General features: G+C 37.4%; 1 protein-coding gene across 15 annotated transcripts in view; it reads right to left on the bottom strand.

Moving 5' to 3' along the window:
- The window catches only part of LOC109087255 (teneurin-3), a 489736-nt gene that overhangs the window by 56064 nt on the left and 418208 nt on the right, over positions 1-15464 (bottom strand). For all 15 annotated transcript variants that reach the window (XM_042758649.1, XM_042758644.1, XM_042758654.1 and 12 more), the window contains 5 exons: positions 12631-12841; positions 9295-9396; positions 8699-8893; positions 6211-6411; positions 2843-3028 (listed from right to left, as the gene is read on the bottom strand). In XM_042758649.1, the coding sequence (XP_042614583.1) occupies positions 2843-3028; positions 6211-6411; positions 8699-8893; positions 9295-9396; positions 12631-12841 (895 nt within the window). The remainder of the gene's footprint in view (positions 1-2842; positions 3029-6210; positions 6412-8698; positions 8894-9294; positions 9397-12630; positions 12842-15464) is intronic.

Here is a 15464-nt window from a genome sequence, read left to right as displayed (position 1 = left end):
AGGGCTGGGTGATATATTGAATACTCTAGATTTTGCCAAAGATATAAAATTACGAAACATTTTGAATATCACAGTATAAATGAGCTTTTACGTTTTATGGGCATTACGTTTCCTAAAGAGCAGGTCATTAGACCAGTTTTACGATCTTTTCTTGTCTTGCAGCTGGTGTGGACGAGAGATGTTTTAATATATTTATTCTTCAGTGAAAAAACAGGTGTAAAGTTTTGATTCATTTCCTTGAATCAGTTCAAACTGTACATTTCAATGAATTGCATCTAAAAAGCCCTCCTTAGGTTATGATCTTTTGTTTACGTGATCTTTCTGCTTCGATTGTTTACATTCATGGTTTTAGGTGTTGTAGGACACACTCTTATCACAATAATTAAAACCTAATGTGCCACTGACTCTGTTTAAGGTTTCCAGAATTTTATTTCATAAGGCAGCACTGGGTGCTGAATGATAACAACATATATATGCGGCTCTGATATTAGGTGAAAATTGTTCCCAATCAGATAAAAAAGAATAAATAAAAAGAGTCCATACAGCTCAGAAAAAAATAAAATATTGTAATATTTTGACAAATATTGCCACTATCACTATGTAGTGTGTAACTTATGATTTTAAACAACCCTTAAATTTGAAATGTTTAAGAAAGACTTCATGTTATAACAATAAAATACACAGTGAAAATGTCTGGATGCTGCTGGTCAGTGTGAGAGCTGTCTTACAGTACCTGTGTCTGGTATCTTTGTGTGAAAGAATGATGATGCAAGTATGTTGTAATGCAGGGGAGTTTGTGTGTGGACTCACTATGAAGAGGTCTAATGAGAGTGAGTAGGTATAGAGGGACAGGGAAGGTCACACACAAACACACAACTCATACACACACACCCCTATGTGGAACCAAGAGGCCCTTATCTCAGTCTGACACATATGATGTATGAGGTACCATAATTCTTTTAGCTCCCTCTTGTGCACTCTCTCAATTTTTTACATGGTGAATGTACTTAATGTATTGCAATGCATGCACTTAGCAAAGAGGAACGAAGTATCAATCTTGGCCTAAAGAGATATATTCAGTCATTCAATTTCTAGAAGGCCACACACAAAGTAAACAAACCTGAAAAGTAATTTGCACAGAAATGCATTATACTGCATAAACACTTTAAATTTAAAGCATGTACATTGTTTTGATGTGAAAATACTTTCTCTTATCACATCTCACAACTATACAACTATAAGTTTGCTATAATTTCTCTTAATCAACAGATTGCTCTTTTTGTTTGAGCTATCAGACAGCAACATTGGCTCAACAAATGGCATGAGTATAGGGCCACAGAGTTCAGCAAACATGTTTGATAACAGTCATTATGTTTGCAATTCCATCTGGTGACACTCGTGGCACAGAAATTGCACACACACACTTTAGCTTTAAGGAAACTGTCAAATTGACCAGTCCATTAAAGTCACTGACATGTAATTTAAAACATGGTCTCCTAAAGGTTTATGACTATTTATAATGTTAAAACTTAGAGCAACAAGGTCATTATGTGATCAAACTCAGCGAGCATTTCTGCTCAGTAAAGTTTGGAGTCAGGGTGAGAGTTTGGTGTGTGGGTGGCTGGCTTGAACAGAAGAGCATGTCAGAATTATGTGCTAACCGTGCTAATTTGGAAGACGAATAGCAAAATGCTGGCAAGATTCTCATAAAGCTGCCCGGCAAAACAGGCCTGCTTGCTAACGAGGCCGCGTACCTCGATCGCTCGTGTTGAGTAATGGAGCAGCTGATGTACCCTGCTGAGAGTTGAGTTGGTGGAGGATGTAGCCAACACGCTAACAACATGAACAGATTTAGTGACTGACGGTTAAGCAACTGCCCAGCCCAGCAACATGTAGATTTTGAGATACAAGAAGTTCAGAGAAACTTTATTTAAAACAAAATAATATTTCATTTATTTTTTATAAATATACCAATATACTATGCCTTTTTTTTTCTTTGAGATTTAACTAAAGAGTTTAGTGATTGTGTAAGGAGACATTGCTGTCGTTTAGAATAGGTGTTACCCTGTGGATGCCTGCATCAACGGCAATGAAAATGTCATTGCTTTGATAGCAAGCAAAGGTCAGGGGGAAGGTACAAAACAGAACAAACTCTCATAGCCCACTTCCTGTTGAGATGGAAGAGCCAAAGCAGGTGGAGGAAAGGCAGAAAAACAAAGGGAATATGCAATCAAAACAAGATCAAAGATGTGAGGTAAACCTTCATAACAAATATAGCAAAAAGCTTTAATACAAACGCATCAAAGCAAGCTGAAATAATCAAAAAAATACTGTGAAAAATACTGTGTACACATCATGCAAGTACACTATATGGCAAAAAAGTATGTGGACACCTAAACACCATCTATATGTACTTGTTGAGCATTTAATTTCAAAACCTCTGGCATAAAGTTTTAAACTTCTATTTCTTTAAATATTCTGAGAAGCCTTTCCACTGGACGTTGCAATATGGCTGTGGGATTTGCTCCCATTCAGACACAAGAGAAATCAGCAAGGTCAGATTCTGATGTTAGGCAATAAGCCCTTCTAAATTCATCCCAAAGGTCTTCAGTGGAGTGCAGGTCTGGGTTTTGTGCAGGCTAGTCGAGTTCTTCCACACCAGACTTACATTTTGTATTGAATTAGCTATATATACAGGAGCATGTTATGCTGGATCAAAAAAAAAAACCTCTGAAATTAATCTGTAATCTGTTTTTAACAAAACTTGTTAAAAACAGGGTATTCACATTCTTTTGGCCATGTAGTGTGTTAATACAGACTTACTGATGATTACGTGTCTTACCAACGGTGCAATGTTCTCCGGTCCAGCCCTGGTGACATTCGCATTTGCCGTCCTTGCAGGTACCGTGTTCAGTGCAGCGTGGGTGACAAGCTTTCAGATCGCATACTGGACCGGTCCAGCCCTCTTCACAGCGACAGCTTCCTCCAATACACACACCGTGAGAGCCACAGTCCACTGCACACACCTCTGCAAACACAAACAAAAGCGCAAAATTAAAATCACTTTTTGGTCTGGGCTGCAGCGTAGCTAAGGACTATAAAAGGTCATGTGTTCTACAACATGGCAGCACATTCCAAGTGCAAGTCTCCTCTACTCAAAACAACAAGAGCAGAGGTTACATTCCTGAGAACAGTCATGTCTATGTTATTGACTTAAATGAGAAAAACTTATGACAGGAAATAGATAACCGCGGACCGCTGCTGTGTCAAGCGGTCTGTGTGGTGTTGGCGAGACTGTCTGCCCCACCTCAACTGACACCCCATAACAGTGACATTTCTCGACCTTGTCTGACCCACTGGAGTGTGTGTGCTCCTCATGGAGACTTTGGCGGAAGGGTGCTGGCTAAAGGTGTGTGACTGGGGGAAGGGAACGAGACATCAGAGCGTGCAGACATGGATGTGAATTGACACACTGAACTTTCCACCCGGACTCAGAAGACAGGCCTCCCACATAGATTTTACACACACTCCACTCCACTCCATTTACACACACTCCACGGTCTGTCAAACATCAGGAGTACGTCTGAATGGCGTTTGGGATCGAAGCTATCATGGAAGTGCTTTATTAGCATTTCTCTTTGTGGGTTTGTACTCTTCAATTTGTCTTTTTTTGCCATGTTTATAGAAAAAGATTCTCTATTGACAAAAGCTTCCATAATGAAATTGCACTTTTTTGTCAATAGAAACTAGTTTTGTGTTTGTCATACCTGGGCATGAATGCAACTGGCAACAAAAGCTGACGAGGGGAAAATTGGGTGCATTGTGAATGATATCCTGTGAAAAGTGTCTGATAGTGATTTGGAATCGGTTTATGAGTTTGTGTACGTGCGCCTGTAGACGTGTGTGGGTTTGGCAGAACAGTAGATGAAGACAGACTGGCGCAAAGCAAGCTGTAGTTTAACAGCCCACACACCATTCCACCAGAGCCTCGCAGCCTGACACACCCTGTCAGGGAAGAAACAAAGCACTAGAAAGACATTTCTTGATAAAGACAAAATCATGGGACAGGGTATTGTTAAACTCCTTCCCTCAACCACCTCTCTGACTCTTTTTACTACACTTCCTGGCAAGGTGTGGAACCATGACATGACACTCAGCCAGAGCTGCTGAAAGTGTACTGAGACAAGGAAAGAGAAGTGAAGAAATAGAGAGAATTTCCCATCAACCCTTGGGTCAGGTGAGTGGCAGTTTGTGGTTGACTTCCCTGCTGCGTGCTGTTATTATGCCTCCTGCAGGTGGACAGGAGTGACGCACCCCTTTGGCGTGTATGTGTGGGCGCCTGTGTGTTTTATCCTTCATCAGACGAAACTGCTGAAGTTCACCTCAGTTTCCTCAGAGCGGGAGTGTGATTGAAAGAGAGAAAGAGACTGCGTACAAGAAAAAAGTTCATACAGACAGATGGAGAGCAGCTGCTGGGAAGTCCTTCTAGAAAACTGACAGCTCGAGCCGTAAGCCGGCTGCAACTGTACTATATCAATCTGGATTACTGTCTTTGCAGAAGCTGTGGTCAGAGTGTGTGGACCGAGTGCCTAAATGTGTCCCTGTTGCACAAGGCGTCATGCATCTAATTTTATGAGGGGCCATTCCTGGCTTATTTGGTGCCCTCCTAGGTGAAATGTATAACGTGACATTTTTAACCATCTTAGCTCTTAGGGTTAGTTTAATACATTGATTCTCAAAGTGCTTTGTTAAATCTGTAAAACAGAAAAACAAATAGACTAAAAAGCAAAACAGCTATCATAATAAGTATTATGACTCTTTCATATTCAATTCATTAACATAACTCAACACATTAGGTATCATGAACTAATAATAAACATTTTCACAGCATGTATTAACAGTCTGTAAATGTATAAATACACTAGTGTTCATTGCTAATTTATTTGTTTTTTTCATAATACATTAAATACTTTTAATTAAACCTTTTAATATAGTTATTATATATACCTATTTATATATAGTTAATTATAACTAAATGTATAACTTGAAAAGTTAGTTTGTTCATAATAAATGAAACAAATGTTAAATTATACATTCATTTATGAAGTTAAACTGTTTAAAAGTAGTATTAGAGTATATAGAAATGATCAATAAGCAGTGTTATTCTATATTTCATGTTCTCCACTGTATTAACAACAAAAACTTTAATGTAAAGCATTACACGTGAATATTTCCAGTATCTTTTGTTTCAATATTCTTTAAAATATGTTTTAACAATGATATTAGTGATATTGCTAAATCATATCTAATATGTATCATTTGAATTAAAAAGAGCATTTCAAATTTTTTGACTCAAAAAAAATAAAAAATCTGAGGGGGCACGTGTTAATAGCCATGACACTTCTGTAGACACATGCCCTCATCTCGGCCTCTGTATTTAATTTTTCTCACACTATCATTATCTAAGACAAAAGGGGCATTACTAATTTTATCAGCCTTTTTGGAAGCATTGTCGTCAATTCTATCAAAACCCATCCCCACACTAAAGGCGTTTATCAGCATTTACCACAGCACAGCACTGCAGCCGTCAACGTGACAGAGGGGGAGCATGCAGGCCTCATTCATTAGCACCGCACTAATTGAAGATGTACGTCTAATTAATGGAAGGGAGGAAAGTGATGGTTTACAAAGACATCAGGTAGTTCTTCCTCAGTTGAACAGGGATGGGAAAGAAAAGGACAAAGAGAAAAAGCAAGAGTGAGATTGCTGTGTGGGGCTCTTGAGTGAAATAGTATTTTCATTAGACATAGATTGCTGCTGGGAAAATAGCATTGTATAACTAAAAGGCCGACCATGGGTGAGTCTTAAAACAGCAGGAGTCCAATACTGCTCTTATTACGGAGATCAGTATCGTCACTCGCACTAACACAAGATGTGCAGACACAAACCACACTAGCTGCCGCTGAGCTTTTGATGGACTGAGAGATATTTCATAATGATAGTGTATTTAAGGTTGAGTCAAACGCGCCTTTTAGAAGGTCTGCTGACAGATTAAATAGAGAGGAGGACAGAAAATCTGAAATAACAGCCTGTTAATGCCCTTAACAACAATAAGCAGCTATTCAGTGTATAAAACAAAGCATGATAAAAATAACACAATGGAAAGAACGACACATTAAAGAGGTGGGTGAAGAAGTGTACAAAAGGTACCGATGGAGCAATCCGGTCCAGTCCAGTTGGTGTCACAGGTGCAGGTGCCGCTCTCTGTCTGGTAGGTTCCGTGTCCCGAGCACTGGTCTGGGCACATAGTCTTCAGGATCTCACAGTTGTTGCCGCCCCATCCTGGATTGCAGTGGCACTCTCCGTGAATGCACACTCCGTGAGATGAACAGGAGGGATCCAGGCAGTCCACTGTGTGTGTTTGGAAAAAAAACCAAAAAACTCTTAGTTAACAGTTTAGCAAAACCATGTATAATAAAGTATAACCTTACAATGCTGACCCTACATTGCATGCATTATTTTTTAATCAATTTTCTTGGATAAAGACGTTATTAGTGAAAACAAAAATAGACTTTGAAATAATAAATGGAGGAGTCTTTTCAGGTCACTTTGTATGAAGGGCAACACTATTCAGTAATGGAACAATATTAAAAATGTTGTGGCTACATGAAAGTCTAAGAAGTGACTGCTAGCTTAAAATATTATCTTTTTACTTAATGTTAACATGCTTATACAATGTTAATATTTCATCAAAAAGTAAATAGACAGTTCTTAATAGTTTAATACTAAATAGACAGTTACTAAAATAATAGAAAAGACAAAAACAACATCAAATAAACACGAATTACTGAAATATTCTTTTTTGCTGTATCCATATCCATTCTACTATTGCACTTGCTTTTAGACAAATTTCAGCTCTAACAAATGTGAATCATGTCACATTAAAAAACAAAACACAAACCAAAAAAGCCAGGATGTACTGTGTTTTTACAGTCTTATGCATAAATGCATTATTTGCTTGCAAAGTAAATAAAATGAGTTTGTTAACCTGAGGGAACATTGCGCAATAGTAGGTTAATGTGAAAAATATGTGATGTTTTTACAGTAATGCATTCTTTTTAAAATTCTCTCATCTCAATGGAATCCATCATTTGCTAATGTCAAAGTGTGCATAACATAAGCTTCACATTATAAGGCTCTCAACCCCGCCCCCCCTTCCAGTGCACGCAAATAAAAAGCAAATTCATAAAGTACATGTAGCAAAGTATGATCTATGTGCTGCTCAATGTGCTCTCAAAAAATGTGCTAGAGATCTTTTATTCTCGTAGGCAGAAGTCCAATGCTTTTCCACAGATGGGAAAGCAGTTTTTAGGTGACTGAGGAGCAAGCGGGGCTGAATTTGCAGAGTGGGACAGTGCTACACATTCCTTTTCAAAAGCCATGAGGGGCTACTGTGCAGGTGTGTTTGTGTGTGTGTTTATGTTTGATAGCTCCTGGGAGAGGGCTGAGGTTCAGTAACCCTTAATTCCTCTGATTCTGTGGTAGCTGATGGGGCTTAATCCTGCCATTGATTGACAACAGGCAAATTCATGACCAGAAAATAAAGTTCCCTACATAAATTGCATTAGCCAGTCTCTCTCTGGATGTAGAGATGTATGCGTTTTGGTGCTTGTGCCAAATCATTACAATTGACCTGCAGGAATGGAATCTTTTTGGCTTACAAAAAAAAAAAAAAAAAAAAAAAAAAAAAAAAAAACAGTGCACTGTGTGCTCTACAAGCTGCGTGCTGAATCACGGTAGCATAAACACTATCCACAAAGCTAATTTTCTTAATTAAGAAAAATCAATTGTAATCTAGCATTTTCCCCACTCACGATGCTGATGGGTAAGGGACCTGCACATCAGTGGGGACATCAATGTAATTATTTGCTCTGTGAAGTGGAGAATGGCAATTGTTTCTGGAATATTGAACTATTAACTCATGGGTAATGATTATTGTAGGGACAGTAAACTATCAAAGAAGGTCACAGGAGGAAGAGTTCCTTTCATGGCTACAGACAAGGCGTTAGGCTCCTCGTTAAGCAAAGTGATGCTGAAAGGCGATATGAACTGGACAGATCTTTCTCTCTCTCAAACACTCAGACAAGCCCTTCTGTATCCCTCTTGCACTTGTGCTCTCTCTCTTTATCTCTTTTTATCAGGTCTGGTGAAAAGCCTGTCTGTGTCCGCAGAGACAGAGCTTTCAAACTCTTCTAGAGAAAAAAAAATAAAAAAAATCAATCCCCCTTGAACCAATGGGTAATCAGCGATCGCGTTGATAACACATTATCTTGCACATCTTTGATGGTGTAATGCAGTGGGGTTTAATGGCAAGAATGCTGGAAATAGCAGTGTTAGATAAATGCTTCCATTAGGGCTTCTGATGGGCCTCTTATGAACTGAGCCTTGAGATGCTGGAGATGTCTGGGAGGAGGGAAACAGATGAAAAATGCTGCCGAACTCTGCATGACAAATAAATGGTTTTCTAACATCAGACCACTGAATGGAGGGTTTGCTGTGAAGTTGGAAAACATAGTCTCTTAAGAAATAACAATCAGATTTGATGTTAAAATTTTCTTAAAATACCGAAGCAGAGATACTGAAGCAGATAGAATAGTTTGCTACACAAAACCACTGGTGGTTGATTTGTATCCCTGACCTTCTTCACAGTTGTCTCCTTTATAGCCTGTGTTGCAGGTGCAGGTGCCCATAATGCAGATTCCGTGTCCGCTGCAGTGAATATCGATGCATTGGTTGCTAGGAACGTCACACTCTGTCCCTTTCCAGCCGCTGTAACAAAGACAGCGCCCCCTGGAGTACTGCCCATTGCCACTGCACAGCACTGGACAAGCGGCTTTGAATAGAAAAACATAAAGCAATTGGGAAAATAAGATAAAAGAAAGAAAATAGTTTATGACAATCATATCATTCAACAGGTGTTTTCAAGTTTTCAAGTGATTTCTTTATAGATCTTCTACTGTGTTAGCTCTAAACGTATATCATAACCAAATACTGTACATAAACAAAACAAACACAATAAAAAGACCATGGAAATAAAAAATAATTGTTGCTTCCTCTGGATAATAAGAAGTCATTCAGGCTTGGGAATTGAGTCCTACCAAAAGCGTACTAGCCAGCCGTACTTGCTCAAATGACAATCTGAAACCAATTATGAATAGCGACATTGGTTGTTTATTTCTCTGGAGAGTCATGTGTGACCGTGTGTGTGTGCAAGTGAGAGCATAGAGAGCATACCTCTTGAGCAATCAGGCCCAAGGAACCCTGGGAAACAATGGCATGTTCCCGAGCGACAGTCTCCGTTACCATGGCAATTGTGTGGACACTCTGTGAGGGTATCTGGGGGGAAAGAATGAAAGAGTGTGAGAGTGAGTCACAGAAAGAAAGAAGGCGAGAGAGGAAAGGAGAGTAAGAAAAGCGCTAATTGAGGAGACAGTCTGTGGAAATTAGCAGACATTCAGACCCCCCCCCATACGCCTGCCCCCCCCCCCCCCATCTTTAATTAAAGGAGTGCCAGATGCGTGATTAACAAAAACCTGCATCTAAGCTTACTCTGCCTTAATGAACCAATCAGAGCATTATTATCACCAATTAGCAGCCAGACGCTCTGCTCTGAGCTTTCTTTACACTGCTGGATGGCCATTAAAACACACATACGTTTGTTCTTCTGTCATAATGGGGACTTTCCATTGAATTTTGTTTTGATATGGTAAATAATGATGATTGTCTGTCATTTAACCCTAAATATAAAACTCACAGAAACCTTCCTGAAATTGTTCATGTTCATAAAGACATTATTTAGCATGAATAAACATCAAGTCAACTGCAGCTGTGCAAACAAAACTCCACAATGTAAACAAAACCTGATGTGTGCACACACAAGACACACAGTTGTTTACACACATCGCTCTTTTGACAGTCTATATTTATATACTAAAAAACACATAAGGAACTGTGCTAGAACAGAAGGCAAAAATCATTTTACATTAACATTCTATTTCTTATAAGCAGTAATAAATATTGCTTTGACATCAACACATTAAGGTAATGTTGTTAACATTCAGTAACATACACAAATAGCTGTAAACAAAGCTGTCTCGCTGTGCAACACGTAGTTGTTAAATCATTCCTGAATGAATCAGAGTTTTGAATGAATTCTTAGACTCAATGATTCAACGGAAAACTCTTAAATAGAGTCATTTATCGTCACCTACTGGCGAAACAATGTAACCTGCAGAAAGAGTTACATAATTCTACATAATACATAATACATCATTCATAATGTTGTGCCATGATACACAGAATGTCATGATTTAACCAGTCTTTAACAGAATAAACCAATAATAAATGTCAAGCATGGTATATTATTATTATTTGTTAATTTATTTATTTTTCCCTCCAAACTTTTCTGCAGACCCCCTTGTGGCCCCTCTGGTCCCCAGAACCCAGTTTGTCTGAAACATGGAAACATAGACCAGCAGATTGATATAAACAGTGAAAAGTACCAGTGGACATCGGAAGATTATACCAGAACTCTAGGAACAATGGTCAACCAATCAGATCTGAGAAACTGCATGATATCATATTACTGAATGCACAACTGTTGTATAGTCAATCACAGATTTAATCCACACTTTTTTTGACTCTTTCGCTGTGTGTCTTACTAAGGTGACGTCAATGATTGTGACATCACCTGTCGATACTTTAATTAAAAGAAGCAGCTCATTGGTGTCTAAGTCAATTCTGACAAGGTAATGAGCTGCACTGGTCTCTTGTCACCAGCAGCCCGCTGTTATGACACCACTGAAGTGTTTAGCATAGCTCTCAGACATCCCCACTGCAGGACCATATTATCTCGCTACAAAGATTTAATAAATTTTAATTTTCAAAAGGTCAGCTTTTTACTCATTGAAGCATAATCAACCCGTTTTTAAAAGAGGGGGCTGGCTGCAGTCCTACGGAACATTTTTCATGTTCTAGTCTTTGTGATCGAATTTGAAAGAAAATTACTCGCTGAAGCCTATTTTTATGAGTTCATGATGGAGGTGAGAAAAGAGGGGAAAGGGAAGGTGAAAAAAGGTGACAAAAAGAGAGAGATGGAGAGAGGAAAGGTCCTGCAGGTCATCAGCCAACACTTTGAATCAGCTGCCGCCCACTTGCCTCTTAAATCATAGATCGATAACAGCTCTGACCATCATTATACACACTCATCTGTGAACAGATAGGCTCACCCTCTTCTCTTTATCTCTCTCCATTCATACTAATATTCACACAGAGGCTAAAAAATATATCAAATGCATTACCATTCAAAACCTTGGAATACATAAGAATTTTATTTCATTTTTTTATGGATTTGAAAGAAGTTATTTATGCTCACCAAGGCTGCATCTGTTTAGAAAAATTAAAAACAGTAATACCGTGAAATATTGTTACTCTTAAATTGATTGTCTTTCATGAACATGAACAATTTCAGGAAGGTTTCTGTGAGTTTTATATTTAGGGTTAAATGACAGACAATCAGTTTGTTGTCAGTTATTTTTGGTGTTCAGTTATAGTTATTACTTTGTTGCTTTATCAAAAACTTATTCAATATTTATGTGGAAACCATGATAGATTTTTTTTTTCAGGATTCTTTGATGAATAGAAAATTACAAGGAACATTTATTTGAAATAGAAATCTTTTGCTTAATTATTATAAATGTCTTTACTGCTAATTTTGATTATTAAAGGATTTCTTTCTTTTGTTCTTTCGTTTTAAATCTGACTTACCTCAAAGTTTTAGAAGTGTATATTGTACACCGTGTTTTCCTATAAATAATATTATCAGCACATCAAATTAACTGAAATTTTAATTGAATTTTACAATGCTTTAATAGTTTGCATGCCTCCTTTTTGATCTACTGACAACAACATTCAAGGGTCAAGAACTCTTATTTTGAAGTTGTAAAACCTGATCATCATGTGATCCTGAATTATTTGAGAATGTTCCAAGAGCATCTTGTGCTGCAGTGGGGGCAAGTTAACATGGTCTATGTCACAAACTGGAATAGCAACCAAAAAATAGAGCGGATTCTTAAAAAAAATCAAATTGATTTTATGTCATGATACAGTACTGTATCAAAAGTCTTAGACCATTAGTATTTTTACCAACAAAAAATGGTTTTAAGTGAGTTATTTCTGATCCGATTTCGCCTTCATTGAGGTTATCTGGAATTACATGAAGAATCAGAAAAAACTGAAGCAGACTAAATCCAGATGAATGGTGGCAACGTCTCCAAGACACTTGAAGAAACCTTCCTACAAAGCTAATGTGAAAAGTTTTAGACACTTGTGTAAAAATGCTGTAAATGTCGATACTTTCAAAAATAATGTCATAAAAAGATTTTCTTCAAGCATCTTGTTTGGAAATGTAAACTGATATTTGACACTACAGCAAAAGATAGAAATGACTGGCTTAAAACTGTTTTTTGTTGAATCACATATTAATGGCCTTAAGACTTTTGCACAGTACTGTATATAATTAAAACATGTATAAAAACAACATAATGTGATATATGTATATTCATCATTTACCTATGATGATGGTGTTGTAGGAGACCTGCTCAGTGTTTTTGCCGTCATTGTAAAAGGCGAGGTGCCAGGTGCCTGAGTCCAGGTAGCGGATGAACTCTGCCTCATGAACGTTAACTGAACGAGACTTCCTGGCTGCTCCTTCCACCTCCACCAGTCCACGCTTCTCTTTAGCTATCAGACGGCTGCCATCCAACAGCTCCACAAAGTCATACTGTACACAAACACACACACAACAAATCAAATCCCAGTTTAATCACAGACAGATCAGAGCATAGTGCAGTAACAGCAAATATTCACTGCAGCTCCCCCTATTTGATCTGAATATAACTGTGCAGTATATCTGAAGTCTGATGTGTTATACAATACAATGTCAAAGAATTGTTTTTGAAGAGCATTTGGCTCTATTACATATAAATTGCAAGAGACTGTTTGCGAATATTTTGCAAGTGATGTAATGAATATGTTTGGAATCAAGAGGGTGCTTACACTCTGGTATCCTCTTTCTGAATGATAGCGAAAGCTCTTTAAAAAGATGTTCTACATTTTAGAAATGCTTTGTCACAATGTTATTTTTATGATTTTTTGTCACTTTAACAAGCTACTCCCGAAGAGTGAGTTTGAGTCAAGGCCTCTGATGAGTTTAACATGCTTTTCTCAATTTACAGTGCATTAAAAAGATATTTGCTTCCTGAGAGACCCTTTGGAGAATGACACAAGAGAGAGAAAGGAAGAATAAGTGAGCAAGAAATTACAAGACTATGTCTGACAAAACGAGAAGACATTTCGATCAGTGGGAAAACAAAAGTATCCACGCCTCTGTCTGTCAATAGAACTTCAACCTATCCTTTATTCAGCCTTTAAGAAACATATTGATTCATTGTGGCAATTAAAGCACTGGGCCAGTGCTATTGACTCTTATTGTGGAGGCCTCCGCTGCCAATTACCTCTATTAAGCATTTACAGGTTTTGTGATGTACCCTTGAAGAAGCCTAGGCACTGATGTTGCTTAGCAAGAAGAAAGAAACAGGACAAGGAGAAATAATTGGTTTGCGAAGGCCAGTTTTTAATCAAAGTGGGCAAAACATGCATAGAAGTAAGTCTGAATTAGAATGACACCGAAAATGGAAACTGAATTGGATTGTCGAGCTCAACCGTGGAGCTTTGAAGGTCAGGTTTGAAAGTATAACAAAAGTAATGGTCTTTTGAGTAAAGTTTGCTGTCTGCCTTTTGTAGCAGATATGTGAGCCTCATCTAAAAGCAGGACAGTAATTGGAACAGTGGGTGTTTTGGTATTTATTACATCTGGTTACACTGAGAACTATGACTGTAATTATAAAATGGAAATTAAGAGAATTATCAATGTGAAAAACATCATTCTACAAAAGATTGCTCAAATCTTCTTGATTTAGCATTATGGGCATTGGAAAAAGACGCAATGGTGCTATTTTTAACTGTCATTTGGCACCCACAGAGATCATCTAAATCCAGCAGACCCCTTGGGGTCAGTGAAAATACTGCAGGAGAAAACAGAAGTTTCTTGAAAATATTGCGTGATGTTTTTAACTAATGCAATAAGCATTTAACATCACAATGATCTGCTAAGCATTTTATAATGTAAAATGTTCCTTAATGTTCTTAATGAACATTATGATTAGTGCTGTCAATTGATTAAAAACATAACTAATTAATTGCACATTTTTACCGAAATTAATTGCAATTAATCACACCTAACAAAGATTTTAAATTTACTTTTATGTTTGCAATAATTTCACATTCAATCTTCAAATTAATGTAGAAACAACATAAAGACAGTATATTTTTAAATATTTGTTTAATGCCATCTTTTTATGACTTAAGGCGAGTATCACTGATATGAATACTACTGACGTCTCTATTATTGAAATTGTATGAAATATTTAACCATTGACTATAGCCATTCAACATTAAAGTATAATTGAGAGCTAGCAATCTGAACATTTATTAGACTTTAAAAAACAACTTTTAATTTAAGTGAACTTAAAACATTTTTCACATTAACCCATTATAATAAATATAATATTTACCTGTGCCCTTCAGCAAGTAGGAAATATACAGAAATTAAATGAAATTATCAAACACTAAATTCTAAATGAAATATAGATGAATCCTTAAAGCTGCAAAAGTTATAGATTTCCTCCTTTTTTCTTCTGTTCTTTGATTAACAGATATCACGGCAGCTGGGTTATTAGCTGAACGCACATCTGACACACATCCTATTTTCTCACAACTCTTTACTTTTCAGACCCACTTCAGGTTTTAAAGTCTCTACTAATGAGCGGTTGGGTTGAATCTGGTGTGTTAGATGAGGGAGAAAGTGCTGGGGTGCTCCAGGACAGTTCCGAAAACCACTGCATTTCAGAGTCATGTTCTTTAATGTGACTCATATATAACAAATACATGCATGCAGAGATTTAAAGCAGCTTTAAAGGTAAAGTTGGAGTGCGTGTCTGAAAATCTCCCATTTGATGTGGTCATAAAGGAGTTCTGCATCTAAATAAATGCAATTCTTGTCAAAAAACAAAAAAACAAAACAGAAGCAGCAGTTGTGAGTGGGGTGGCCAACCCTAGCTCCACTCTGCGTTAATTGCGTTAAATATTTTTAAAGCGTTAAACTGAAAAAAATAAATCACATGCATAAGTGTGCTCATTTTGACAGTACTAACTATGACAAAGTGGAGAAAATCTCAAGTCCCTTGGTCTGTAACATTTGAGTAGGCATCATCAAACCAATATATACATTTCTCAGTTAAAGTGGAACATTCATTTCAAGAACAGCAACAAAAATGTCTCTGATA

This window comes from Cyprinus carpio, chromosome A1, assembly GCF_018340385.1.
Source record: "Cyprinus carpio isolate SPL01 chromosome A1, ASM1834038v1, whole genome shotgun sequence".
Taxonomy (NCBI): Eukaryota; Metazoa; Chordata; class Actinopteri; order Cypriniformes; family Cyprinidae; genus Cyprinus; species Cyprinus carpio.
The sequence above is the reverse complement of the archived record's forward strand: the minus strand, read 5'-3'. Positions and strand labels throughout refer to the sequence as shown.